The sequence below is a fragment of the Astatotilapia calliptera genome, chromosome 23 (genome assembly GCF_964374335.1).
Source record: "Astatotilapia calliptera chromosome 23, fAstCal68.1, whole genome shotgun sequence".
Taxonomy (NCBI): Eukaryota; Metazoa; Chordata; class Actinopteri; order Cichliformes; family Cichlidae; genus Astatotilapia; species Astatotilapia calliptera.
In genome coordinates this window covers 49634868-49662503 of record NC_137443.1, presented here as the reverse complement: position 1 = coordinate 49662503, position 27636 = coordinate 49634868, and the positions used below count along the sequence as shown (strand labels likewise).

General features: G+C 40.9%; 1 protein-coding gene and 1 long non-coding RNA gene across 2 annotated transcripts in view; both read right to left on the bottom strand.

Annotated features, from left to right (window-relative positions):
- Positions 1 to 27636, bottom strand: part of LOC145424235 (uncharacterized) — a 208138-nt gene that overhangs the window by 31062 nt on the left and 149440 nt on the right. The window lies entirely within an intron of this gene.
- runx1 (RUNX family transcription factor 1) lies at positions 832 to 27636 on the bottom strand. Its single transcript, XM_026158232.2, has 8 exons — positions 27069 to 27636; positions 25570 to 25721; positions 25390 to 25500; positions 23163 to 23319; positions 17348 to 17452; positions 11383 to 11583; positions 2463 to 2609; positions 832 to 2384 (listed from the first exon to the last, which is right to left on the bottom strand). The coding sequence occupies exons 1-8, from the start codon at positions 27094 to 27096 to the stop codon at positions 1843 to 1845; spliced, it is 1443 nt and encodes a 480-aa protein (XP_026014017.1). The 5' UTR covers positions 27097 to 27636; the 3' UTR covers positions 832 to 1842.

The following is a 27636-nucleotide window of genomic DNA, read 5'->3' as shown; positions in this document are numbered from 1 at the left end:
TGAAGATGTGGTATCTGGAGTGAAGAGTCATGCCTCTCCATTTGGCAGTCTAATGGGCAAGTCTCGGTTTGTTGCCAGGAGTTAGTTGTCTGACTGCACCGTGCCAGGTGTAATGGTTGGTGGAGGGGGGATTATGGTGTTGGATAGCTATTCAGGACTTGGGCTGGGACCCTTAATTCCAGTTAAAGGAACTCTTAATAATTTAGGATACCAAAGTATTCCAATTTCAAGCACCAAACTTTGTTCCAACAGGAGTGCACACCAGTGCACAAAGCGGTTTGGAGTGGAAGAACTGGACTGGCCTGCATATAGACCTGGGAATGAGTTAGAGTGGAGATTGCAAGCCAAGCATTCTCGTCCTTCATCAGTGACTCACATCATAAATGCACTCCTGGAAGAATGCTAAAACATTCCTATAAGCACACTCCTAAACCTTGTGGAAAACCTAATCAATTAAGAATGGGATATCATATGTATGTGAAGTCCGACAAGCAAATGCTTTTGACAATATAGTGTATACTGTGTCATATATCAAAACTCAAAAGAAAGCACCAATACCTGTCGTCATAAGATGGAAACATCATGTTACACACCTTAGAGAGTACCAACTCTTGTTCTTACATTTGGGAACGATATTACTCATTTGGTATTAAATTCCAGGCTGCAGGTGTCAGGTATCTCACTCGACTTTTAAGTGTGTTGGTGTTGCACTTCAGGTTCAGGGTCAGAAACAGCAAAAGATCGTGTGTGTGTTGTGTGTGTGTGTTTTGTCTTAGGACAGATTATTCATGAAGAGACAAATAACAATGAAAACATATTAAAGGACCAGGAAACAGTTGTGTTTTCTTTATATTTACATCAGTCTAATTGAAATATACACAACAGTGTTATAGCAAACTGTGACGTAAGTGTGTGTGTGTGTGTGTCTTTGTATGTCTCTCTGAGTCTGTGTGTCTATTTGAGAGAGACAATGAGAGAGAGGAAGGGGTGATGAAAACAATCTTAGGGTGTCATATACAGTCATTGCTATATATGGTACAAATCAGTAGTGGATCACTGGAAAATTTGACACACAGACACACAATTACATGGACTCTCACCCAAACACACATATGCACACAGACAGGAACAAATATGAAATAAACTCTAAAAAGGTGTCATGAGAACAAATTCAATGCTTTTACAATGGTGCAGTCTTTGGTGCAATGGTTTGTTGGTTCAAAATTAAATGGTGGTGGATTTGGAGGACAGAGAAGACCATCTTGGATGAACACAGCTAATGGAATACAGTGAACTTTGGAAATGGAAACAATGGAAAACTTTGAACTATTTCATGTCTAAAATTATATTTCTTGAACTTTAGTTGAGAAAGAAAAAAGGGAGAAAGAATGCTGATACAGTAAACACAAACAGTTCATCACAACATTTGTCAGGAGCAAATAATATATTCACATCATCAACCACATTATGACGAATAAGTCCTGGTACTGAACAAAGGATGCTTGGCTGAGATCAGTCCAGTCCTGCTCGAGCACAGTGTCTTCAGTTTGTTGTTTCTCCTCTACAGAGAGCAATCCTATCTTGATAGACCCTGATGTGACAGTATTTCCTACTGGCTGTACTCTTCTGGCTCCTAGTTGTGTGATGTTTGGTACCGACATTAGCCAGTTCTAACATAAACTGGTCTTAACATGCAGCTTAACTTGAAACTCAATATTGCTTGCTAATTAGTAGGCAGACCCACCGGATGTTACCGTTTCATTTTATTTGTTCCACCCTTGCCAGTGTGTGCATCACATGACAAAGTGGGTGGGTGCACCCTTCACTTCTGCCATTGCTCGTTTAGTAGGGTCTCCAGACAGCTTCAGCAGGAGCCATGTTTGTTGGTGAGCTACTGTGACTGGACTCCACCTCCGCACCCACCCCTTCGTTCTGACTGGGTAAAGAGGGGTGCAGGAGGGAAGAACCTGTGGAGGCATTGGTGCATGGTGGCAAGATCCTTGGTGGTGAGCGTGAATCACTGCTGCCTGCTCCGCTTGTCATCATGGAGAACTGGTAGGAGCCAGCGGCAGTGGAGTAGTAGAGATATGGTGAGGAGGTGGACTGGAAAGGCCCGTTCTGAGCTTGGGGTGCATTTGCAGGATAGGGTGGAGGCAGGTAGGTGTGGTACCTCCCTGCAGGGGTGGTGGCCATGGCTGTTGCCATTGTGATACCGAGTGCACCATTGGAGACTGGATTGTGGGATGGGGTGTAGGTAAAGGCAGCTGCAGTGGGAGGATAGTGCACCCGGGGATCAGAAAAACGTGAGTCAGGCAAGGAGGGCAGGGAACTGAAAGGCCGTTCTAAGGTCATCCTTGGGTCACCAAAGGCAGTGAGCTCAGAGCCTGAAAGAAGACAAAGGTTGATTGTTACAACTTAATCACAGTGTTCCCTACGTGTGTCACCACGCATAGGTTTGTTACCTGTTAGTCGAGAGGACAGGTCACTGAGAGAAGAACGACCAGGTGATAGAGAATTAGCCGTGGGAACAGTGGGTGTAGTTATCTGGCCAAGATAAGGATACGATTGATCGTAAGACCATGATGGTGATGACTGCATCTGTCTGGAATCTGAAAGAGATACAAGCAGACAGGAGAAAGGGACTGTGAGCGAAAATACATGTAATATATAATCACTGATACCTTTGGAGCAGTAAAATGTTTCAAAGGTTTATTCCTTCAACAGTGCTAGTTTCAGTTACTGTGCAAATGTACTGTATATAAGGTTGGAATCCCGCAGTCAGCTGAGACTGAAGAAGTCATCTGGATGAAACGTTTCTCCCACTGAATACGCTACGTCCAGATGAACAGGAGGTTCAAGAAAAGTTTTTTTCACATGACTTTTTCCTGTGCTACTGACACTCCCAGTTTATGTTATGTTGCATGTGGGTGGGGTGATTAGCACTGTTTCTATTTAGTGAGAAGGTCCTGAGTTTGATTCCACCCCCAGGTTTTTCTGTTTGGAGTTTGCATGTTCTCCCGTGTTCGCGTGGGTTCTCTCCAGGTACTCCGGCTTCCCCCCACAGTCCAAAGATTAGCAGTTGGGGTTAGGTTAGCTGGTAATTCTAAACTGTCCATAGGTGTGAATGTGACTATGAATGGTTGTCTGTGTTAGCTCTGCGGCAGGCTGGCGACCTGTCCAGCCCTATGACAGCTGGGATAGGCTCCAGCCCGACCCTGACAAGGATAAGTGGATGAGACTGGATGAATGTTGAATGTGACTATTAAAAACTTCAAAGCCACACTTTAAAGAAATGTTCATGTTCAAAGTAGCCATTCATTTTACCCCAATCTCTCCCTTCCTAATTATGTCCCTCCATCTATTTTCTTACAACGTTAATTATGTCTTCCTTACTCTGTTGTTGGGGCTGCAATTAAGTCAAAACTCTTACCTCAGGATTGAGGACTGGTATGATATGTTCGTGCTGAAATACTGTGTTTTTTTCCTTTCACCAAACAAGCCAATTTGGCCAAACATATCCACATTAGACTTGTATATCCAACATCGTCCCAGAAGTCTTGTGGCTTGCTCAGATGCCATTTTGCAAAGCTAAGGTTTTAGGGATACAAGGCTTTTGGCTGACAATGCTACCAAACAAGCCATACCTCTTCAGTTTTTTCTAATCAAAAGAAAAACATTGAAAGAAACCTGGAACTGATGAGCCTCTAACATTGATCTCTTTCTACCTTGGTGTTGCATTAAAACACAAGGGAATACCCCACCGAGCAAACGACCAAAAATGTCTGCCTTTATAGAGGTGGGCACACTCGCTGATGATCATTTAATCATGACCATTTGATTAACATCTTCATGGAAGTAGTAATGGTGTGCTTGGTTTTTTATACACTGCTTCTGCATTTTGGCTTATTTTCTTTAGTAAATAAATAATAACACAGTGTAATATGTCACATTTTATAGTTTATCTGAGTTTGTATTAAACTAATGTTAAGACCTACTACAGACCACATTATTTTTTTTACATGTTCTGAGATATAAAACTTTAGAATTTAATTTTAATTTGTTAACTATTACACTCAGAATTTGGAGTTACATTCATCGTAATAAGCAACTGTTCTATGATAAGAAAAACTGTGTGGTACGACTGATTCAAGAAAAATAACTGTCCTGCTATACTGAGATTAAATTAAGGGAAGAGGTTCATGTCAGTAACTCTTTAAGCATAAACTAAACATCAAATGAAAAAATAAAATTACATGACACTTCAAGAAATAATCATGTACGAGCTTAATAAATTAAATGATGCATTGCATCAGCTTGCATGAAACAATACAGAAGTCTTTCTAGATAATTGATTTTGGCCCCTGATTGTTTCTTTTTTTTGAAGGAATTATGGACTGATGCCGCATACAAACAAAAATCGCCCTTCTTACAGCTTTATTAGAAAGGTGGAGTGAAGACTGACAGGAAAGCAGAGGGGGGAGACATGGCAACGGGCCACGGGTCGGACTCAAACCTGGGCTGGCCACTCTCAGCCATGCAGCATTTGATCACCTGCTTATCCAACTGAGCTCAACCAGCACCCTGTTTTGACATTTACTTGCTTTGTTTATTTCAAGGCTTTTACCAAGGCTACTGGCTCATGGGTGGCTCCTGGTTAGTATTTAATGAAGTGGCAGGACAGTGTATTTCCACCTCCAACTTGTGGTGGTATTCTGTACCCAGAGCTTAAGTATGGAGGCTTGTTCTCTGGATTTTCTCCCAGTCACTCACAAATGGAATTGGTTGGGTTGGCATGGGTTTTCACACTGGTATTGATGGTAGTCCCATGAGTTAAAGGGCTATCTGCCTGTATCAGTATTAGTAGATCCTAACCTTTCACACAGTGAGGATACATCTGAGCATTCCTGGTGCTATAAGAGGCAAACTGGGTCTTAATCAGCCCAACAGGTAATATTTGTGGGCAGTGGAAGACTTGAAAATTGCAGCTATGCAGACAAAGTATGTAAAGATATATAAAGCTTTTTTACACAACACGTGTTAATTCTAACTCTGTATTTCTTGGACTCACTTTGTCAGGTCTTAACAAAATGATCAAGTCTTGAGCTGTTTGAGGTCCAAAAGACTGGCAGGAACAGGAACTTTGAAATGCCTGTAGAAAAGCCAGTTCAGCATCAGAGTCCTTTGTTTTTAATGGTCCTATATGATCTCTTCAAAGGTTTTGTAACGATAAAGGCACTGATCCTATTAGAAGTCCATCTGTAAGGAAGACCATTGATCATTGATCAAAGACCACTGATCAATATCCATGAGTCCCATTCACAGAGAGTTGGGGAATGGCTGCAATCACAGCATGTAAGATGGTGTACGACGCTTACAAATGTGGATTGCACAACACTGGACATTATATTTCTTCATTTCCATTTAATACTTGTACAACTGCTGTTACTGTATATATATATTTATATTTCTTCATACATTCTTATATATTTCTAAACTTTATATTGTGTATTTTGTTGTACAGTTATTTTATTTTCAACTTTAACTCATATATTTTATCTTATTCTTTCCCAGTTAAATTTACCCTTCATTCTAATTTGTGTTGTACAGTTATTTCATTTTTAACTTTAATTTTTATATTTTATTTTATTTTATTGCTTCCTAGTTAAATTTACCCTTTTAAATTTTCATATTTATTTCCTATCTTATTCATAGCCTTTTCATTTTTCTTTAGGTCACAAGCAGTTGTCTAAGCATTTCACTGCATATCGTACTGTGTATGACTGTGTATGTGACAAATAAAATTTGAATTTGAATTTGATTTGATGACAGATGTACCCTTAGGCCCCTCCTCGATTCAGAGATGGTCTTTCCCTTTTCACGTAAATGGCCTCCTTGACTCCGCCCTCAAACCAGCGTTCCTCCCTGTCCAGGATGTTACATCCTCATCCTTGAAAGAGTGTCCACTGGCCTGTAGGTGTAGGATAGACTGCAGAGTCCTGGCCTGACAAGGCGGTAAATGGTAAATGGACTGATTCTTATACAGTGCTTTTCTACTCTCTACTCTCCCGGAGTACTCAAAACGCTGTATACAACATGCCTCATTCACCCATTCACACCCACTCATACAGGCACTTCTAAACTCAAGTGCAACTAATTAACATTCACACACATTCACACTCCGATGAACGCATCGAGGAGGGTGGGCCAATTGGGGTTAGTATCTTGCCCAAGGATATTTGGCATGCAGACTGGGGAGCCAGGAATCGAACCACCAACCACCCAATCAGCAGCTGATCTGCTCTACCACCTGAGCCACAGCCACCCCACAGCTGTTCTGTTTTGTGCCATCCGCTTCACCAGAGGTTGTTTGGTTTCCCCCATGTATAAATCCTGGCAATCCTCCTGGCACTTAACAGTGTACACTATGTTAAGGATTTCCCAGGTTGCGGAGTCGCGTTTCCAATTCACTAAGCCTGGCCTCCAGAGCTGCAAATAGGCTACATTTCTCACAAATATTTGTAAAGGATGCTGAAGAGTAGCTATATGTCTGACATGCTGAGCAGGAAAATGTGGGAGGGACAAGTAAAGAAGCCACGCTGCCAGTGACTTGGCTATGAGCTAAGGTAGCGAATACCTAAAGACAAAATGAATGAATACTAGAAACTTATCAGCTGGTTCAGTGGCGTGTGCTTTGGATAAGGCACGTAAAGATGAAACTATGTGATAAGTCATTATCTGAAGGTTTAAATTAAATTGGCTACACAAAATACCACTGTGCATTTAACAGGAACTGGAAGTGATACAATAGCGCAGAGAGAGCCAACAACACAAATGTGTAATAAGCTGCCATTTCAAATGTAACGGAGATACAGCTACGTGCATGTTTGTTTATTCACAGCATGGAGAAATTATAGATGTGAAAGAAAGGAAGACAAATTAGAAATGAACGCTTGGTGGGGTTAGTGAGAGCGACAGGTTGTTCAGAGAAGAAAGGGCGAGGAAAAAGTAAGTTAACTGCTGAACATTGATTTTTTCTTCATTTTAACAGGGTCCATGACAGTAGGAAGCACTTAGAGATCACCTCTGTTTCTTTTTCACTCAGTGTACACACACCTCTTCTGCTACTTTACATCTCCGCTCATCGTCACAGCTTGAAAATACATGAAAGAAATATCAAACTGTTCATAGAAAGCAATCATCCACCACAGTCACATTACCTCCATGCCTCCATGCCATGCTACAGTACAGTCGTTTTAAAGGTAGTAAGAATGTTATAACAGGAATCCAACAAATGTATTTTTTTTTGCGTATTTGAACTTAAGGTTCCTTAAAACAGGTTCGTTTGAGCAATGTTATGATGTTTGGCTGCTTAGTTATCTGGAATTTTACTTTGAGTTTTATTCCTTTTAACATATTTTTAAACAGCACAAAAACAGTTCAGTTGATTCACTTCTGAACTGTTTCAGCTGGAAGGGGCATTTAAGCTACATATGGCAGCTGTAGTATGCGAGCTTTTTCTTTTTAGTTTGTGACAGTTACATACAAATTTTTTTCTCACAGTAGCACTTCCTGCTAGCTGACTCTCATTTCCTCCTTAAGATGCCAGTTGTGTCCTCACACACACACACACACACACACACACACACACACACACACACACACACACACACACACACACACAGATATATTAAAATGCACACATAAGTAGGAACTGACATTCTGTGTCACCTCCACTGAAGATGAGGAGAAACAAATACTTTCTTTCGGTACAATATAGAGCATCCATGGAGAAGATAACAGATCTCATTAACTAAAGCCACAAGAAGATAAATGACACACAAATGCCTGTTATCACTAGAAGCGGAGTTAAATGGACTAGCTTTTCTTTTCCTTCTTTTCCTGGGTTGCTGATCGAGGATTTTGAGCTTTGGCATTTTTGGTGGTTGTCTTGTTTTTATGATTATTCTTGGTTCTTATTTCTGTCTATGGGTTTTGGATTATTCCTGTCATCTGTGCCTTTAGTTGGTTAGCAGTTATAGTTTCTCTTCGTGTTCCCATTCTCTTCCCTTGGTCTTGTCTCCATGATTTGTCTTCTGTCCCTGTGTCAAGCTTGTTTCTTAGTCTTGGTCTCAGTGCTACTTCCAGTTTTATTCACTTGTCCTGTGTGTGGCATATTCAGTTTTGCTTCCCCTGTCTTGTTACTCCTGATTTGTCCCTGATGTGTTCCCAGCTGTCCCCACTTCCCTAACAACCATCCAATATTGTGTCCGAGTCTCCCTTTGATCTTTGTTCGTGTTCTCCTGATTAGTATGATTTCCTGTAGACAAATTTGGACTCATCAGCCCAAATCCCCGTTAGTTAACGCAGATCGCCTCGTGCGAGGGCTGTATGGCGTGAACGTGTTGGCGCGGCTAGCTCGTTAATGCGTTGATGCATTAACGAGCGTCATCTGGACCAAGTATCCGTCGCCTTCGCCAATGCTGGTCCCCTACCAAGCCTCCAGAGGTGTTCCATTGACTCCACCTTCACCGATCCCCGGTGTGTCCGGTACAGCCATCTGATGGGGTCTGTCAACTCCACTGCCTATGTGGACCTCCAACCCAGCTTAAGGGAGTCTGTCACTCTAATCACCTTACAGCCATCTGAGAGCTTCCTTCGATGCTGTCCTCCATCCAAACCACCGGAGAGGCTCTGCTGCAGTCGCTGGAATCCAGTCTTTGCCACCATTGTCAGCCTCCAGTCCTGTCGCTCTAAATTGTTGGCCTCCAAGGCAGACCTCCTCAATGCCTGCCTGTAGACCTTGCCTTATGGCCAAACCAGCCACTCAAGCCGCTGCAGCCTTTCAGACTAACCTCTTGGCCAGGCCAACTCCCTCATTATCTGCTTTTTTTAGATCTGCTTTTGGTTCTGTTACTGTTCGCATTGTCCCTCATGGCTGTGTCGTCCCTTGCACGTCACTTTGCAGTATGAATGTAACAGCAAGATAATCGACTTCTGCCGCAGTAGACTTTAGATAGCTGCTTTGTACTGTTTTGGCACATGGTATTGAAAAGTGTAAAAGTAGAGGAATTATGTCCTTAAATTTAGTTACAGCACTTTCCAAAAGACACTCTGCTGTAATGAAATGTATTCCCACTACTGTGTAATCCATTACTGTAAATTTAAATATTAGGAACTGATCGAATGAGCAAGATCTTGCATGGAGCTTCAGAAAGAGACACCACTGACTTTCCCCAATGCTCCCCTGACCTAAATCTAATGTTTAATCCTCTGGGACATTATGGTTTGCTCCATCCAACACCACCAGGTTGGACGTCAGGTCGTCCAGACTGTTATGCCCTTGTCCAGATGTGGGATGAGATCCCCTAGGAGATGATCTGTAGTCTCAACAGGAACATGCCCGTGACACATGGCAACCTATTGACTACCATTTTCAACTGCTGCAATGAAATTTCGGCAAAAATTTTGTCTTTGACTTTTGGAGTGTCTTTGAATTCAGCCCTCTGTAGGTTGATCATCTTCATTTCCATCAAACATACCCAGTCCATATCAGTATAGCCATCCAGTATGATGTTTTTTTTTCCTTTACAATCCGAAGTGTTCATTCATATGTGTACTTAAGTCACTTAGTGACATGCGAATCAATTTATAACGTTTATGAAATGTGGTTTTTCTGAATTTTGGGTTGATATGCTATCTGTCTTGATTAAAATTAGATATTGGTCATTTCTTTGTGAGCAAACTTATAAATTCAGCAGGGAATCAAATAATTATTTATGTGGCTGTATTTTAATCATATTCTTAACCAGTGTTGGTCAAGTTACTTGAAAAAAGTAACTAGTAATTAATTACTGATTACTTCCCCCAAAAAGTAATCCTGTTACTTTACCTATTACTTATTTTCAGAAGTGATTAGTTACTTAGTTACTTTTTAAAACATGATTTACAACCTGAATAGGTGATAAAGCGATAGATCTTTCAGCCCAATTCTACTTTTTCTGCATAATCCATCATACAAAATGTAATCAAATGGAAAAGTTAGTTAGTTTTAATCTTTTAACTTTATGCATCAAGCAAACATTAAATTATCTGCAACATTCTCTGACTGGGAGAAATTTGTTTAACATTTAAACCTGTTTTCTGTCATTCCAGCACATAAAATAAAATATTTTTTGTGTTAACACTCAGTCTTTTAAATAGAATGAAGTAAAACACAGCAGAAAATAAATAAAATCAAAGACTCAGTGGTCCTGTTGCTCTATTTACACCTGTTTAGCAGGAGTGGGGCAGGCGGAGGTTTACCCTGGTGCAGGTGTGCCGCAGCGGTCAGTGGAAGGATACGGCAGTTTCTCTGTGAATGGCACATTCCAGCGGCAGCGTATTTGGCGTTTGCTCGGGAGTTCTGGGGGTTTTTTGCTGTAAAAAGGTTTCTTCCCACACAGTGAACAGAGGACGCTAATGTTTTTGTCACTTTTTATGGAATCAAACTCCAAGTAAGGTCAGCACTTCCACGCTTTAAACGCTGCACGCTCATACTCTCTGCCGCACTTGTTATATGATCCATTGTTGATCACAGCTGTTGTCACGAACGTCGCACACGCTTGCGTTACTGTCATGAGACACTCTCACAAAAAAAATCACGGTTTTAGTAACACAGTAACGCAACATGCTTAATGACCTTTTTTGCAACAGTAATCCCTTACCTTAGTTGTTACTTGACAAAAATTTATTGGATTACCGTAACGCGTTGCCCATGTCTGTTCTCAACACAAATGATTAAGAGATTAGAGTTTGGATTTTTTCCCCCTTAATCATAAACACCTTCATTTAGAAAATGCATTTTGTGTTTCCTTTTTTTTGTCTACTATTTAAATTTGTTTAATGATCTGAAACATTAAATGTGACAAACATATATAAAAAAGTAAATCGGGAAAAGGACAATCCCTATTTTCAAACCAGTATATACAGTGTGAAGACCTGGATGTAGTGACCCACTTGGATCCAACTTAGTTTTCTTTTGAAGAGTTGAGAAGTTCATGTGTGTCTTTCCTTTGATCTAACGTGAAATAAACCCAGACCCACTTCACAATTGTTGATGGTCATTTCTATGCATTCGGACTGGCTGCCCATGGTGATAACAACTTCATCTCACCTTCGAACTTGCTATTTAACACTGACACATAGTACAATGAACCTGGGTCTGGTTGAAAAACAGCTACTATATCCTTTACACCTACATCAGGAAAGCTGGATGACTGTCATGGATATGGATCCACATTAAAGGGGCATCAGTTAATGAAAATGGTGATATATATAACAGTTGTACAGTTGTGGACAGGTAGGAACATGAGTGACTGATTTGAAGGACATAAACATCCTTACCAGGAGTTATCTGAGTGTGCGTGGGGCTGGAGAAAGCGGCAGAGTTGAGAGTTGGAGGTTGGCGACTGTTGGCTGACGATTGATGATGGTGATGAGGAGGTGTCACCCTCATGGAGCTCCTTCTCAGCTGTTCCAGTTCTGTTAGCCTCTCAGAGAAAGCCAGGGAGCCTGGTTTGACTTCGTCCATCTTCTGACGATGACCTGAGGCAGAAAGTTAAGAGGAAATCGTTAGAATTTCAAGTATCACTCCTGAGCTCAAAATTCCTGAAATTTATTGAGTTGTCAGCAAAGCACTCCATGCTTGTGATGTGATTACACTGTGTGTGTGTGTGTGTGTGTGTGGCTGCACTTTAAAGCTCTGATACTGAGCTCCAGTTACAGGCACTTCCTCACAACAAGGGAAGTGTGCATTTGTGTATTTATACTGTGTGTGCATGGGTGAGTTATAGACGAGTGATGGGTATTCACAGCTAAGCAGATTTGACAAGTGCTCCTGTTGTTTTGTTACTTCTCCTCTTGTTCTGACCAGTTTCACTTGTTCATGTCATATGGAAGTGAAGTGGACTAATGTTATTTTAATGACACTTATTAGCATTTATTAGAAGAAACACGTCTATCTTCTTTCTTCTCCCATTCGTAAGCCTAAAGAAATCCCCGTGTTTCATCATACTCAGTGGGAGAGGAAGTAAGTGTTGCATCAGGTTCCCCTTATGAAAATACTCAATTGAAAGTTTGTCTGCAGGGGTGCGTCTTCACTGAGTATGCAGTTCACAAAATAAAATAAAATTGATGAAATAATGACATTAAATAAAACATATTATCCTAAGAAATTGTTAATAATATTATTATAATTCAAAGTGTTTATTGTCATGTGTACAGAAGAAATAGCATTTCTCTGTGCAATGAAATTTTTCCTTTGCTGTCCATACACAAATGCCAAGTAGGTAGGGTTGGAGGAACAAGATAAACAAGGATAACAATAAGACAAGATATTAGATATATAAAGATAAAAATAAGGATAAAAATAGTGAAAGTTAAATAAATAAGTACAAAAATAAGTAAGTGAAGACAGGTGAGGTATGCAGATGTAAATGGATGTACAAAGGAGCTCAATGTGCAAAATAAAGTTAGTGTGCAAAGTGAACTGATGTGCAAATTGCAGTTGAGGTAGGTCAGCTGTTGTTGAGTCGGGACAATTAAAATGGCATGATATAAATGCAGCCTAGCACCAAATACAGTAAAAAGGTCTTACATTTGGTAGGTCGACCTTTTGTAATAAACTAAATTAAAAAAAGTTGTTTATTATTGGTGAGTCTAATGTGTTGTTAAAAGGAAACCCTTTAAACAATGGCACATCAGAAGTTTGTTTTTTAGTTTTCAGGTTCATTTATTATTACCATGCTTTGTTCTGCGAGCCCAATAAACAATGCCAAAATACAAACCGGATTCCAAAAAAGTTGGGACACTAAACAAATTGTGAATAAAAACTGAATGCAACGATGTGGAGATGGCAAATGTCAATATTTTCTTCAGAACATAAATCACGGAACAAAAGTTGAAACTGAGAAAATTTATCATTTTAAGGGAACAATATGGTGATACAAAATGTCATGGTGTCAACAAATCCCCAAAAAGTTGGGACAAGGCCATTTTCACCACTGTGTGGCATCTCCCCTTCTTCTTACAACACTCAACAGATGTCTGGGGACCGTGGAGACCAGTTTCTCAAGTTTAGAAACAGGAATGCTCTCCCATTCTTGTCTAATACAGGCCTCTAACTGTTCAATCGTCTTGGGCCGTCTTTGTCGCACCTTCCTCTTTATGATGCGCCAAATGTTCTCTACAGGTGAAAGATCTGGACTGCAGACTGGCCATTTCAGGATCCTTCTCCTGCGCAGCCATGATGTTGTGATTGATGCAGAATGTGGTCTGGCATTATCTTGTTGAAAAACACAGGGTCTTCCTTGAAAGAGATGACGTCTGGATGGGAGCACATGTTGTTCTAGAACCTGAATGTATTTTTTTGCATTGATGGTGCCTTTCTAGACATGCGAGCTGTCCATGCCACACGCACTCATGCATACCATCAGAGATGCAGGCTTCTGAACTGAGCGTTGATAACAACTTGGGTTGTCCTCGTCCTCTTTGGTCCGAATGACATGGCGTCCCACATTTCCAAAAAGAACTTCGAATCGTGACTCGTCTGACCACAGAACAGTCTTCCATTTTGCCACACTCCAGTTTAAATGATCCCTGGCCCAGTGAAAACGCCCGAGCTTGTGGATCTTGCTTAGAAATGGCTTCTTCTTTGCACTGTAGAGTTTCAGCTGGCAGCGCGGATGGCACGGTGGATTGTGTTCACTGACGATGGTTTCTGGAAGTATTCCTGAGCCCATTCTGTGATTTCCTTTACAGTAGCATTCCTGTTTGTGGTGCAGTGTCGTTTAAGGGCCCGGAGATCACGGGCATCCAGTATGGGTTTACGCCCTTGACCCTCACGCACAGAGATTGTTCCAGATTCTCTGAATCTTCGGATGATGTTATGCACAGTTGATGATGATAACTGCAAAGTCTTTGCAATTTTTCGCTGGGTAACACCTTTCTGATATTGCTCCACTATCTTTCTGCGCAACATTGTGGGAATTGGTGATCCTCTACCCATCTTGGCTTCTGAGAGACACTGCCACTTTGAGAAGCTCTTTTTATACCCAATCATGTTGCCAATTAACCTAATTAGTGTTAATTGGTCTTCCAGCTCTTCGTTATGCTCAAATTTACTTTTTCCAGCCTCTTATTGCTACTTGTCCCAACTTTTTTGGGATTTGTTGACACCGTGTAATTTTGAATCAACATATTTTTCCTTTCAAATGAAACATTTTCTTGGATTAAACTTTTGATCTGTCATCTACGTTCTACTCTGAATAAAATATTGACATTTGCCATCTCCACATCATTGCATTCAGGTTTTATTCACAATTTGTTTAGTGTCTCAATTTTTTTGCAGTCCGTTTGTACTTCACTTGGACATGAATGTCATGGTACTTCTTTGCTTTTAATAATTCTTTTAATTGTTTTTTTTTTCAAAAGTGGAATGATTGCACTACATACATTTTTAGTGATTTAAAAAAATGAGAGGTGGGTTATCAAGTTTGACTTTATTTGGGATTTTCTCTGCTCACAGGTTCAAAGATGATTCTGACAGTTCACAGGGCTCTAGACTAACTTTTCGCCATGGTTGCACTGGTACGCCTAACTTTTTTTCTTAGGCGCATCAGCACAAAAGTTAGGTGCACTCAAATTTTTCAACCGCATCACTTAACACCACAGTTTTACATGTGCACTTTTTGGGGGGAAAATTGCAGTCCATATAGACAGTATTCATTTGTAAATGATTAACTAACAATTTTGTGCTTAAAGTGCTTTGGCACTCTTTGGCAATATTGTAGAAAATGTTCAACTTAATCATCATCTCGACCTCCTCTGACGACCTGTTTGCTGCTGCCTGCCGCTGAAAGGCAGTGGTAGAGGGAACTCTTGGGGAGTGCATTTATGACGACATATAATGTGTTTTCTGGATACACTGTGCTTTTTCAGCATTCAAAGATTGATGGCACTGTGTCAGAGCACTGGCTATGAATTTCAGAAGGATCAGGCCTTAACAAAAAAGTTATCAATAGTTCTTTTCATCTTTTCTTATTCCCCACAGCTACATCCACTTCTGTCAGGCCTAGGCTGCTCACTAGGGCTGGGTATCATCACTGATTTCTATAATCCATTCAATTCCGATTCACAAATCCTGATTCGATTCAATTTTGCCTCAGACAGTCAGAAATATTATAATTCTGATCATTTATCAGCACTGACTTTATCAGAATTGTGAACATCACAGCAGATGCCTTTGTGTGAAAGTAACTGAGAGTAAAACACAGAAGAACATGAACGAGATTTTCCTGGCCTGGACTTTTATAGCAGATAACCTTAAAAATATTCTGCAATATTCTGCAATTTTGCATAGATTTAAAAAAGTTAAAATTTCTTCAGTATAGAACAGCAGAAACTAGGCTTTCTTATCCAAGGTCATTAAGTTAAAAAAAAAAGAAAAAGTGGCCGACAGCGCTGTAAACAACGGTAGACTCGTGGGTAATAAGCGAAAGAATAATGCAGAAAACAGAGACTTGAGATGGGAAACTGTTCTTGAAGTACACTGAGAGAGAGAGAACTGTGCATGAAGTGATTTTTATCGTGGTGGAAGCAAAACAGCAATAGTAAGAGGGAATTCATGATGACATTGATCAAATGTGAAGCGTAGTTTGGATCTTCTTTTGCTGCAGGCTCGGTGAATTTTGGTTGGAGAGACAAAACCTGCAGCTCAGAATCAGCGCAAAAAGACATAAACACAGCGCGGACCCGACGCATCAGAGTCAGCGAGCTGTCGGCTTTCAGCCCCGATGGCGTGTCCGTGTCCATTTACTGTTTGGTGGTTGTTGAAATCGTTTTGTGAACTTTAATCTGGGAATCTGGCGTTTCTGGCAAAACACGGTTATATTTAAAAGTGGATTTAATGAAGCGATATCGCTTCATTCAAGCTACTCATCTCTCTCTATCCACCTGCACTTTCAACTGGACCACGGCCAATCAGAGTGGTCCCGCCCCTGACTATCTCTAATTGGTTTAGTCCACGATAGGGGCATAATGTGTGTCTGTTGTTGACCACACGGAGACTTTCAGAGTTGCAGAGATTTTTTCTTGTTACCCGAACATTTGGTCGCACCGGTGCGACCTACGATTTTTTTTAGTCGCACCATCGAAAAATTTGGTCGCATTTGTGACCAAATTGGTCGCACTCTAGAGCCCTGGTTCATGTTTTAAAGGCCAAGCTCTATTAACTTCATGTTAGCAATTAGAACTTGTGTGGCATAAAAAGAGTTTGCTCGACAGCGCTTGTTGGATTGACCAATACTCAGAACCATGGAACTGGGGAACGACAAACTCAGTGAAGATCTAAGGAGAACTATAGATTAACACAAATTGCGAAGGTCTTTTGGAACCATTTATAAACAAAAATGCAGTATTGATCAAGGATCAATCCTGGCATGGACTATGAACACTAGTGTCACCATCGATTGTCAACCCCTATTCCAAAATCAAGACCTTCAAGCATGGCTAAAACTAAATATTTACAAGAGAAGAAGAAAAGAAGAAGAAAGAGATATACAAGAGAAAAGCTGAGCTATTTGGCCAAGGTGTCCAGAGGTAATTTTTCTAGGTGTAAGTCTGAAACATTCAGGCCTAATAACACTGTACCAACTGTCAAGCATGGAGATGGTAGTGTTAAGCTCTGGGGCTGTTATTCTCCTAGTGATGAAGGAGGAGGATGACCTCCAAATTCTTTAACTTCAGTCAACAGCGAGATGGTTAAAACTTTTAAACAACAATATATTTAAACAACAGGATAATAATCTCAAAGATAACAAAGATACATTAAACTGGTTTTGTAATGGATAAAGCAGGCTAACATAAAGATTCTGCAATGCCCTTCCCAAAGCTTCCCAAAGGACAACATTTAACCGGATCCATGCCAGGAAAGGAAACAATTTAACCAGCCTGTGTAGATCCTAGAAAATCCAAAATGAGTTCAAACTTGTTCACCCAATTCCTCATTTTTAGTCACCTTGAGGCAGCTGTGGTGATCTGATGCTTTATAAATAAAATGAAAAATGAAAATGAAATGAAAATAAATATATACATATACAATCATTCCACTTTGAAAAAAGAGCAATTTAAACCTCACTAAAACCCCCAAATTACCATGACATTCATGCCCATCATGACTGTACGTAAACTTCTGACCACAAGCATATGTATTTTTGTAATTTGATTTGATCTACAAGCGAACTGTATTTAACACCAGGTTAGCGTTTGCCTAGGAGGAAAATGTGAACATTTGTATGTCAGTAGTACTCACGCCGTGGCTCTCTGGGACCATCCACTGTGATTTTAATGGCTCTTTGGTATGTGGCCACCTGTGGAGGGTTGGTGAATACTGTGATGGTCAGTGTGAAACTTTTCCCTATGAAAACACAAGAAAGGGAGAAAAAGGAGGGTGAAAAGAGAGAGATGACGAGAGAAAGGGAATGGACAAAAATCACAGGGCAAAACCTTTATACAACATATGTATATATATATATATATATATATAGGGCTCTAGAGTAACTTTTTGCCATGGGCATACTGGTACGCCTAACTTTAAAAAGGTAGGCGTACTGGCACAAAAGTTAGGTGCACACAAATTTTATAATAATTTATATAATATAATGTGTTTTTCTGGATACACTGTGCTTTTTCAGCATTCAAAGATTGATGACACCGTGTCAGAGCACTGGCTATGAATTTCAGAAGGATCAGGCCTTAACAGAAAAGTTAGCAATAGTTCTTTTCCTATTCCTATAATCCATTCGATTCCGGTTTTCAAAGTCCCGATTCGATTCAACTTAGCCTCAGACAGTGAGAAATATTATAATTCTGATCATTTATCAGTACTGACTTCATCAGAATTGTGAACATCACAGCAGATGCCTTTGTGTGAAAGTAACTGAGAATAAAACACAGAAAAACATGAAGGAGATTTTCCTGGTCTGGCTTTTTATAGCAGATAACCTTAAAAATATTCTACAATGTTCTGCATATAAAGTTTAAATTTCTTCAGTATTGAATAACAGAAAAAATAGGCTTTCTTGTCCGAGGTCATTTAAGTGAAAAAAAGAAAAAGAAAAGAAAAAGACAGCAGCCACAGCGCTGTAAACAACGGTAGACTGGTGGGTAATAAGCAAATGAATAATACAGAAAACAGAGATTGGAGACGGGAAACTGTTCTTGAAGTACAGAGAGAGAGAGAGAGAGAGCTAGCTGTGCATGGAGTGTGATTTTAATAGTCGTGGAAGCAAAACAGCAAAATTCATGACAACATTGATCAAATGTGAAGCGCAGTTTGCTGCTTCTTTTGCTGCTGGCTCGGTGAATTTTGGTTGGAGAGAGACAAAACCTGCAGCTCAGAATCAGCGCAAAAAGACGTAAACACAGCGCGGACCGGACGCATCAGGATCGCTGAGCTCTGACAGCGTGTCCGTCTGCGGGCCGTCGGGTGAGAAAGCCGAGAAAGACAAAGCTGATTCTGATGCATTGGCTCTGTGTTTACGTCTTTGTGTGGAGTCCATGTACCTGCTCTCGTTTGCTGTTTGGTTGTTGTTGAAATGGTTTTGTGAGCTTTAATCTGAGAATCTGGCGTTTCTGGCAAAACACAGTTATATTTAAAAGTCGATTCAGGATTTAATGAATTGATATCGCTTTATTGAAGCTATTCACCTCCCACTTCCACCTGCACCACGGCCAATCAGAGAGGTCCCGCCCCTGACTATCTCTGATTGGTTTAGTCCACGATAGGGGCATAATGTGTGTCTATTGTTGACCACAGGGAAGGTTGCAGATTTTTATTTTTTTTTTGCTACCCGAATACTTGGTCGCACAGGTGCAACCAAATATTTTTTTTCTAGTCGCACCACTGAAAAATTTGGTCGCATTTGCGACCAAATTGGTCGCACTCTAGAGCCCTGGATATATATATATATATAAAACACCCAGCACGCCCCTGCGGGCGGTTTATCCTTCAAGCTCGGGTCCTCTACCAGAGGCCTGGGAGCTTGAGGGTCCTGCGCAGTATCTTAGCTGTTCCCAGGACTGCGCTCTTCTGTGTGGTGGTAGACAAACAGAAGAAGACGGCCGTAGTGATCGATGTAGCGGTTCCGAATGACAGCAATATCAGGAAGAAGGAACACGAGAAGCTGGAGAAATACCAAGGGCTCAGAGAAGAGCTCGAGAGGATGTGGAGGGTGAAGGTGACGGTGGTCCCCGTGGTAATCGGAGCACTAGGTGCAGTGACTCCCAAGCTAGGCGAGTGGCTCCAGCAGATCCCGGGAACAACATCGGAGATCTCTGTCCAGAAGAGCGCAGTCCTGGGAACAGCTAAGATACTGCGCAGGACCCTCAAGCTCCCAGGCCTCTGGTAGAGGACCCGAGCTTGAAGGATAAACCGCCCGCAGGGGCGTGCTGGGTGTTTTTTATATGTATATATGTATATATATGTATATATCTCACATATATATATACATATATATATGTGTGAGAAGGCTAGGTCTCGGGGGGGAAAGGATTCAGGCTCGGGTCCTCTAACGGGCCTGGTTGGGTCCTGCGCCATTCCCATTCAATTACCGGCCAATATATATGTATATGTATAAGGAACCAAGGAAGATGTTTGTGGGGGTGCTTGTGGGGGAGCTTGTCCTACAGCATGATTGTATTCAAAGCAGAATTACGGTCCACAAAACCATTATACTAAGTTCCTGCAGAGTTCAGATGCTGGATGATGAAGTCTAGTGCCATGCTAACTACATCACCTACTGATCTGTTGGCTCTGTACGCAAAATACAGGGAGTTCAAGAGAGAGGGGGTCAATCATTGACTGTAGATGGGACAGGCAGAGGTGAGAGCAACAGGTCTGTAGTCATTAAGGCTTGTGATCATTGTTTTTCAGAACAGGAATGATATTGGCAGCCTTGAAGCAGGCTGGCACATGACATATCTGCATTGAGGTGTTGAAAATGTTAGTGAACACTGTCGACAGTGTTTCAGGGTGGATAAAGACATTGAGTGCTGAGGTGCTTTGTGGGGGTTCTGGCTCTTTCTATATAGTAATCCTGGAAATTACATTGCATTTGGTTTTTATTGGTAATGGTCGATGTGTAAACTTTATTCCAGCTTCTGAGTGTGATATACAAAAAGTACTGAAAGTAAAAGAGTTTTTGAAAAGCAAACAATATGTATGAGAATAAAAAACTATTACTTTGTCCTTTGCTGGATGTGACTTGATTCCTGAGATTGTGGAGCAAAGAAAAAAGGATGGTGTACATAAAAATGTTTTTTCATGCAAACTTGTGGTCATAGACAAAGTTAACAATTCGAATGTAGAATATTACATATTCTACAATAATACAGAATGTTACCTGTAATCATGAATATTACAAGGTATTATGAAGCTATTCGCACATATCTGCAGTCAATCTTTTCAAGTAGATATTTTTAAAAAATGAGAGAAAAACTAAAAAACTGTCTTTCATTTATAAACGAAATTCTCTGCTTTACCTTAAATGTTATAAAAACAAGTTTTTGTAAAGGTTTGATCATTTAAATGACAAATACTTTTTTGAGTGACTTAAAGTTTGGCTTTGGATGTAGCCTAATTAATTATTTAGAAAACTACTGTGTCCCATTTCTAATAGACACCTGCCAGCCAATCACAAACCAGTGTTTAACTGCAGTCATATCTAAGAGATATGAGTGTATGTACCACACATTAACAGGACTATCTCTGTGTCTGTGTGAAGTAGCAGTCACTTAACACTGTGCTAGATGTAAACACTGCACATGGCAGAGCCCCACTGCTGTTGCGTTTCGGGTGTTACTCTCATTTCCCTCTCCCTTTCTGTCTCCTCTCATTATCTTAAATTATGATACATGAAACGTAGTCATATATTATATAACATATATAGTGCTATACAAAGCTCAGAACTGAATAACAGTTTAAGTTGTCTAGAACCCTTCTATAGGAAACACTAACGATTAACACATGACATTCTCAGCTGTATTAATGGCCACTAGATGGCAGCTGACATCAGTGTGTCTCTGCTGTCTTTGTGCAACCAACAGAAAGAGATCGTGATCCTGGTCTACACACAGTGTTTTCTCTGCTCTATATAAGCAAAGGAAAAGCACATCATGAATGAAAAATGTATAACAGCATTTCTGTTCCCTTGTTTACAAAAAGAGTTACATGCATGCACACACACACACACTACATTAACAGATAACAAAGAGCCTGTGTGCGTCTTAACAAATGTTTTCTCTGCAGTCACTCTTGCACATCTCACCCTGGGAAAATAGGACGAGATGTGATTCATGAATGTGCACATCATGTTACTCAGTTTAGCTAACAATCAAAGTTAAATACACACAGAGTGTGTGTGTGTGTGTGCACATGTATGTAACCAATTTTCAGTCTTTTTCTCAGTTCCTCTTTCAAGACCATGATTTCTGTATTTCACGATATATGGCCACACACACACACACACACACACACACACACACACACACACACACACACACACACACACACACACGTCTGGTTTGCTATTCTCATGGGGACATCTCATTGGCATAATGCTTTCCTGAGCCGGTTACCCTAACCATCAAAAATGCCTAGCCCTAACTATAACCATAACCTAATTGTAACCATGACACTAAAACCACATTTTGAGTGTGAAAAACGCCTGAACCTCGTGGGGACGTGGATTTTGGTCCCTACGAGGGGACTGAAAAGTCATCAGAAAGCATAAACAAAGAAGAAATACAGGTTAGCGAGGCAAACGTTCTAAAGTCAGAACAGCTCTGTGCAAAGCGAAGGCAGCACTCGTGAATAAACGAAATCAGGCTTTGATCGAGTGAGCATGAGATGATGACATCTGCACAAAAAATAATCTTGACTTGAATCCATGAGTGTACAGGTTTATCAAAAGCAAACAGAAACACGGTGAGATGTGATTTTACACATATAGAAAACGGTAAGAAATAAAATATGTATTTACTGCACGAGGCATATCGTATGTAACTGTCTCCACTACATTTATTCAAAAATGAAGAAGCAAGGTCCAGATTTTTCACCAGATTATTTCCATATTGACTGCTTTATTTTTCCAGACAGAGTCCAATAATTGCATTCTGAGAACTGATCCACGAACCACCAGTTTTGTTACCAAGTCTGTAACAAATTTTTCACCAATTTCCAATTTAACTTTTGGCCATTTAGTGGAAATGAAAGTGACATTTGTGCAGGTTTGTATCGTCTCCGTCACATCTGTACGTCTTACACATGTGTGTGTAAATGATTTGCGTCCTTCCTGCGTGTTGTTCCTGTCACCTTATCATGAAACGCATTAATAAGAACTAGACGCACAGAGAACAAAGCACTGCGTGTCACAGCAGTTTGGGTCAGACACTGTTTTACAGACAGATGCAACTACAGTCTTCCAGCTGTAAGTCAACATTACAAAAACACTATCTTAAAATACTGCTGGGAGAGAAAATGGTCCCATTGTATTCTGTGCTGTTAAATTTGCATGAAACAAATTTAGACTCCTCACTCTTCTTCATTTGAATTCTGCTGCACTTGAAATATTAATATGCTCATTTTTTCAACTTAAGGTCTGCACAGCTGATAAAATATTGACAGTTATACCAATTTCTTTTGGCTGGGGGAGGATTTATCAATATTGTGTGTGTCTGTATGTTAGCAGGGTTTGTGTACACAAGACTGGTGTTTTAAATAGATAAGTAGGGACATTTGCCTGTGCCTGATTTAGAGTAACTGTGCTTGTGTGTCCGTTAAAAAGAGAGGGAGAAAGAAAGAGGCAGACACTGGATGGGGTATTAGGAGGAAGTTGTGTGAATGCTGTTTTTATTCACATGTACTTCCCCTAATTTAATGCTGTATGCTTGTACAAAACATGTCTACTAATTTTCAACCTGTGGAAGATTTAAAGGTGAAACTCTTCTGACTAATGTCACTCATACTAATAAACTGGTGCCTGCTAATTTCACACTGTACAACTTTTACACTGTACAGTAAATCTGCATTCACATTTCCATGGATGTTTTTGCGTGTCTGTGCGTACCTCTACCGCTGCGGCCCACAAAGCGGAGGTCGTTGAATCTGGCCACTTGGTTCTTGATTGCAGCTGTCGCATTGCGAAGCTCTGCTGAGTAATTCTCATCATTTCCTGCCATCACTGTAACCAAGGTGCCATCTGGAATGTCGCCCAGGGCAACCACCTAGTGACATGTTGGCACAAACAAGAGAAAAGCACGAGTGCGCGCTGTGTCTGCGTGAGGGTTTAATCCAAGTTTGAGGTTTTCACAACATCTTTGTATCCAACCTGTTCGGTGCCATTTTTCAGTGCACACGTCCCACAGAGGTTTTTACACACCTGATGCTACTTTGCACCAAATGTCAGTCCATGCAAAGCAGGAGTGCAAAATTCCTGATTATGCAGATGGGACAGGGGTGTCAAACTCAAATACACAGTGGGCCAAAATTCAAAACTGGAACAAAGTTGTGGGCTAACATTAACATTTATTGAAAAAAAAATCTTCCTCCAGATATAAGAATGAATCTTTTCTTATGGACTCAAATAAGTTTTGCTGAAAAACTGAATATGGAACAAGCAAAGCTTAATACTAAACAATATATATATTAGCTGTATAATACCAGTAGGCCAGCTCTAATAGTAATTTGGTATGGCTTCGCGGGCCAAATGTAATTAGGTTGCGGGCCAAATTTGGCCCGCAACCTAGCCAGAGTTTGGCCAGAGTTTGACACCTATGAGATGGGATGATTGTGGGATGATCCAAAGTAGAGTACAACAAAAAAGTCATCTATTAGTGACTGAGCAGCTAATGTTCATATATAAAGACTGAATTGCTGAGAGGCTAGCACAATTTCAAACTGACCATACGCTTGGTTTGACTGAGAGGCAAAGAGGCAGTTTTACACTGAACTTCATGGACAGTAAAAGATGCAAATGATTAACTAAAAGTTGTTGAATAAAGCTTTTGTGCGTACTGTTAGGCTTTACCCTCCACGAGAGCTCAGCGCACTAGAAAGCACACTCTCCTTTTCCACACCTACACAAATATAGAGCCAGGCAGGCTGATTTCCATATTGTGGCTAATCACACCAAAGCATCATTGTGCAAATAAGCAGGGCAGATATAGTACTATGGAGCATCTCTGTCTGTGACCCAGAGCGCTCCAACCAGCGCTGACTGCCACACTAGTATTAAAAGGACTCAATTATACCTTCCACCTATTGGTAATCACTTAAAGTGGTGTGAGACTGAGTACCAGTGCCGGTCACAGTAATGAGATAAGTTGATGGAATCACACTGGCTGCAATAAGCATTTCACTGGGTTTGGAAATTATTCAAGAACAAACAGTAAATTCACCGTCGGGCAGACTGTGGAGCAGCAGCAAAAAAGCAGCCCAGCAAATATGTGTGTTTGTCTATGTACACAGAACAATACCTGCAGAGTGTGTGTTATCAGCTACATACAATATGGATGCGCGTCTTTCGCTGTGTGCATAAAATGTGCGTGTTCATCTCAACAGTCATCCATTATCAGTAAGAGGCAGTGACATCCGCTCATGACACTCCATAATGATGCATAATGCACCAAACTCTCTCTTACACACACATGTATGCGCAAACACTAATGCATAAAACTCAGTAAATCAATCCACTGTGTTTTCTGCAGCTAAAAGCCGCTTTTCCACAAATGCATTTTGTCTCAAAGTGCAGGAAAACCATCCACATGAGGGAAACGCAGCAAAAACAAACAAACTTGTGTTAAATCACTGAGGGTGGATGGATCATATGACCCACTGGTAAGACAGTATAAAGGTCTGTAAAAACGGACCTTTGTGAGTGATGCTGGAAAATGTACAAAATGTTAGATTTGGTACATTAAACACTAAAGTCGTAAATCATCTGGACCATTTACATCAATTAACTTTTAAAGGCAAAATGTCAAAGATTTGTTCCCAGATGTGAGGAAATGCTGCTTTTCTCTGTTTGTCAGTGAATATACTGAACAGCACGTTGGAGAAGAACAGTAAAGGCAATCAAAGTAATAGAGAGATGAACTCATGATGATGTAATAATATAAAAATGCTACATGTTATTATCAGGAAACTTTCAGTAGGTGAAAGGTTCGTGATCACTTGGTTAGAGGTGGAGCTGACTGTATACGTAACAGTAAAACCTGGTATGTATGTGAACTCTAAGTACGCACAGTCCATTACGATGTACAGCACGGCCCGTGCTAAAATGACAACATACACACCTTAAAAGCAATGGGCAGAGTCTTATTACACCTCCAGTGAGTAGGCAACACAGAGCACAGGAAATTGGGACTGTCTGTCTTCACCAGCTCTCCTGGATGATCTGGCATAACCTGAAAAAACAGCAGCACAGTTATTTTAGTCTAAGACAGAAATAAGCAACCAGTCCCGTGCTGCCCTACCTCCACCATGCCGTGGTCTGCAATTCGCAATTTTCCCACCATAGCAGCTCCACCACCGGCCTCCTGGGCTCCGAGAGGCAGGGCCTCGGCCATCTTCCCCCCCGAGGCGAGGGTGGTAGAGGGGGGAGTATAGCGGCGACCGGGGGCAGGGTCTGTGACAAAACCCAGGAAAAAATAGTCTTTGAATCACGTAATCATCAGAACAGTATGAGAATATACTTTCACTCTTCATTCATTGTTTAAGAAATAATTTCAGCAGAAAAAGAAAACGTAGCGATTCTGTTTGCTCACAGATATTTTCTTTCCCCCCAGTCTGCACTAACAAGGACTTTTTTCACTATTCTGTCACAACTTATGATCAATCAGTAAGTAGATTAGTAGGTAATGACTAGAAAGATTTCTATAGATAGTGTTTGACAAATTATGACTACGCTTGCTTTTTATTCAGGTTAAAGACACACACACACACCTGTTTCACTGTACAGGTGTGTGTGAACTGGGATCTATAAAACACACACACAGAGTGAGACTGAGAGATGTTTAAGTTGTACACTTGTCGGGGCACCACAACCACAGGAGAAGGTAACCAGGTGAACAGGTGTGACCGTTTATTTTGCTAATAGTTACATTTGTATCTAAATGTTAAATTGACTGATTCTTATATCTGATTTTTTTAATTTCTAATCTGGAGCCTTCAAAGTATTTTATACAACACACCTCATTCACGTCCTTTCATACAAGCGCTTTTGGTCTAACATTCACACACATTCACACTGAGAGCACAGAGAGTACCCTGGGGTTCGTATCTTGCCCAAAGATGGCATGCAGACTGGACCAACCTGATGACCTTCTCAGTCAAATCCAAAGTTTTGGATCCTAGTGAGCTCAGGTAACACTCATTCGTATTATAGCACACATTTGTTAGTTCAGAATGAACACTTCAACACATGGTTAACATTTTGCATCAATCTCTGAAGAATTCTGGCAGCAGTGCAAAACTCAGACTCCACTTTTTCCCCTTTTACAAACACTACAAACCACATTCACCAGTTCACACAATAACTCTGTTTCCATTCACGAACGCAGTCACTGAGAAAAGGTGGGGTTGTATATTTAAATCTAAGAAACTTTGACTCGTGGACTGGATCAAACCAATAACCTGACAATGATCGTTTGAGCTGATTTGGATGTCACAGAGTAAACCGGTACACGAACGCTGGATTGTGCTATATTATGTATAAAGCTACAGTTTTCTACAGGCCTGTAAATGACAACGTTGTTGTACAATGACACACATTCCAGTATATGGATATCACCATCACTGCTCACACACAAACACACACGGACCGACAAACCACGGACTAACACCGCGCCGTCAGAGACCATTTCTCCAAAAGCTCAGTCAGTCAAACTAATGTGACAGCTGAAGAGAACAAATATGTTCTCTGCGCATGTCTTCATACTTTATCGTGAACAACAACCAGAATAATACGTCGTACCGTATTTGGCGTCCCACGGAAACACCATCTGTGCGTCCACAGTCTCCTCTCGCTGACTTTCACTATAAGCCTCCTGCTTTCCTCCTGTTTGCGGCCAAGAAGCGGATTCCTGTGTGCGCGTCGTCCAGTACTTATCTGTCAAACTACCCCGACCAAACGCGACACATTTAAATCCGTGCAAACATGTCCCCGACGCTTTCAGATGTGTTTGATGCGTCCTCCATACAGAGTAGAAGTCAAAGGCAGACTTGAGATGGGTTCTGTAGTCTTCAAAGCTCAGCAGAACAAACTTCCGCTCATACTGAAAGTGGAAGGAAATGGGCAGACGTTGGAGGGGAAAAAAGAGAGAGTATCTGACTGTATTTCAAAGTAAGTAAGCGCTTTCATCATAACTACTTCTATGTCCTTTCCGCTGCAGATGAATGGCCATCTCCGATCTTGGCGTCAGCCTTTTACCGGCACCGCTCTGGATTTGCATCTCGTCTGCGCAAAGACCTGCTCTCAGCCAATCAGGACACGTTCTAGAAGCTGTCGCCGAAAACACAAGACCAATCAGCATCCTGTGCGT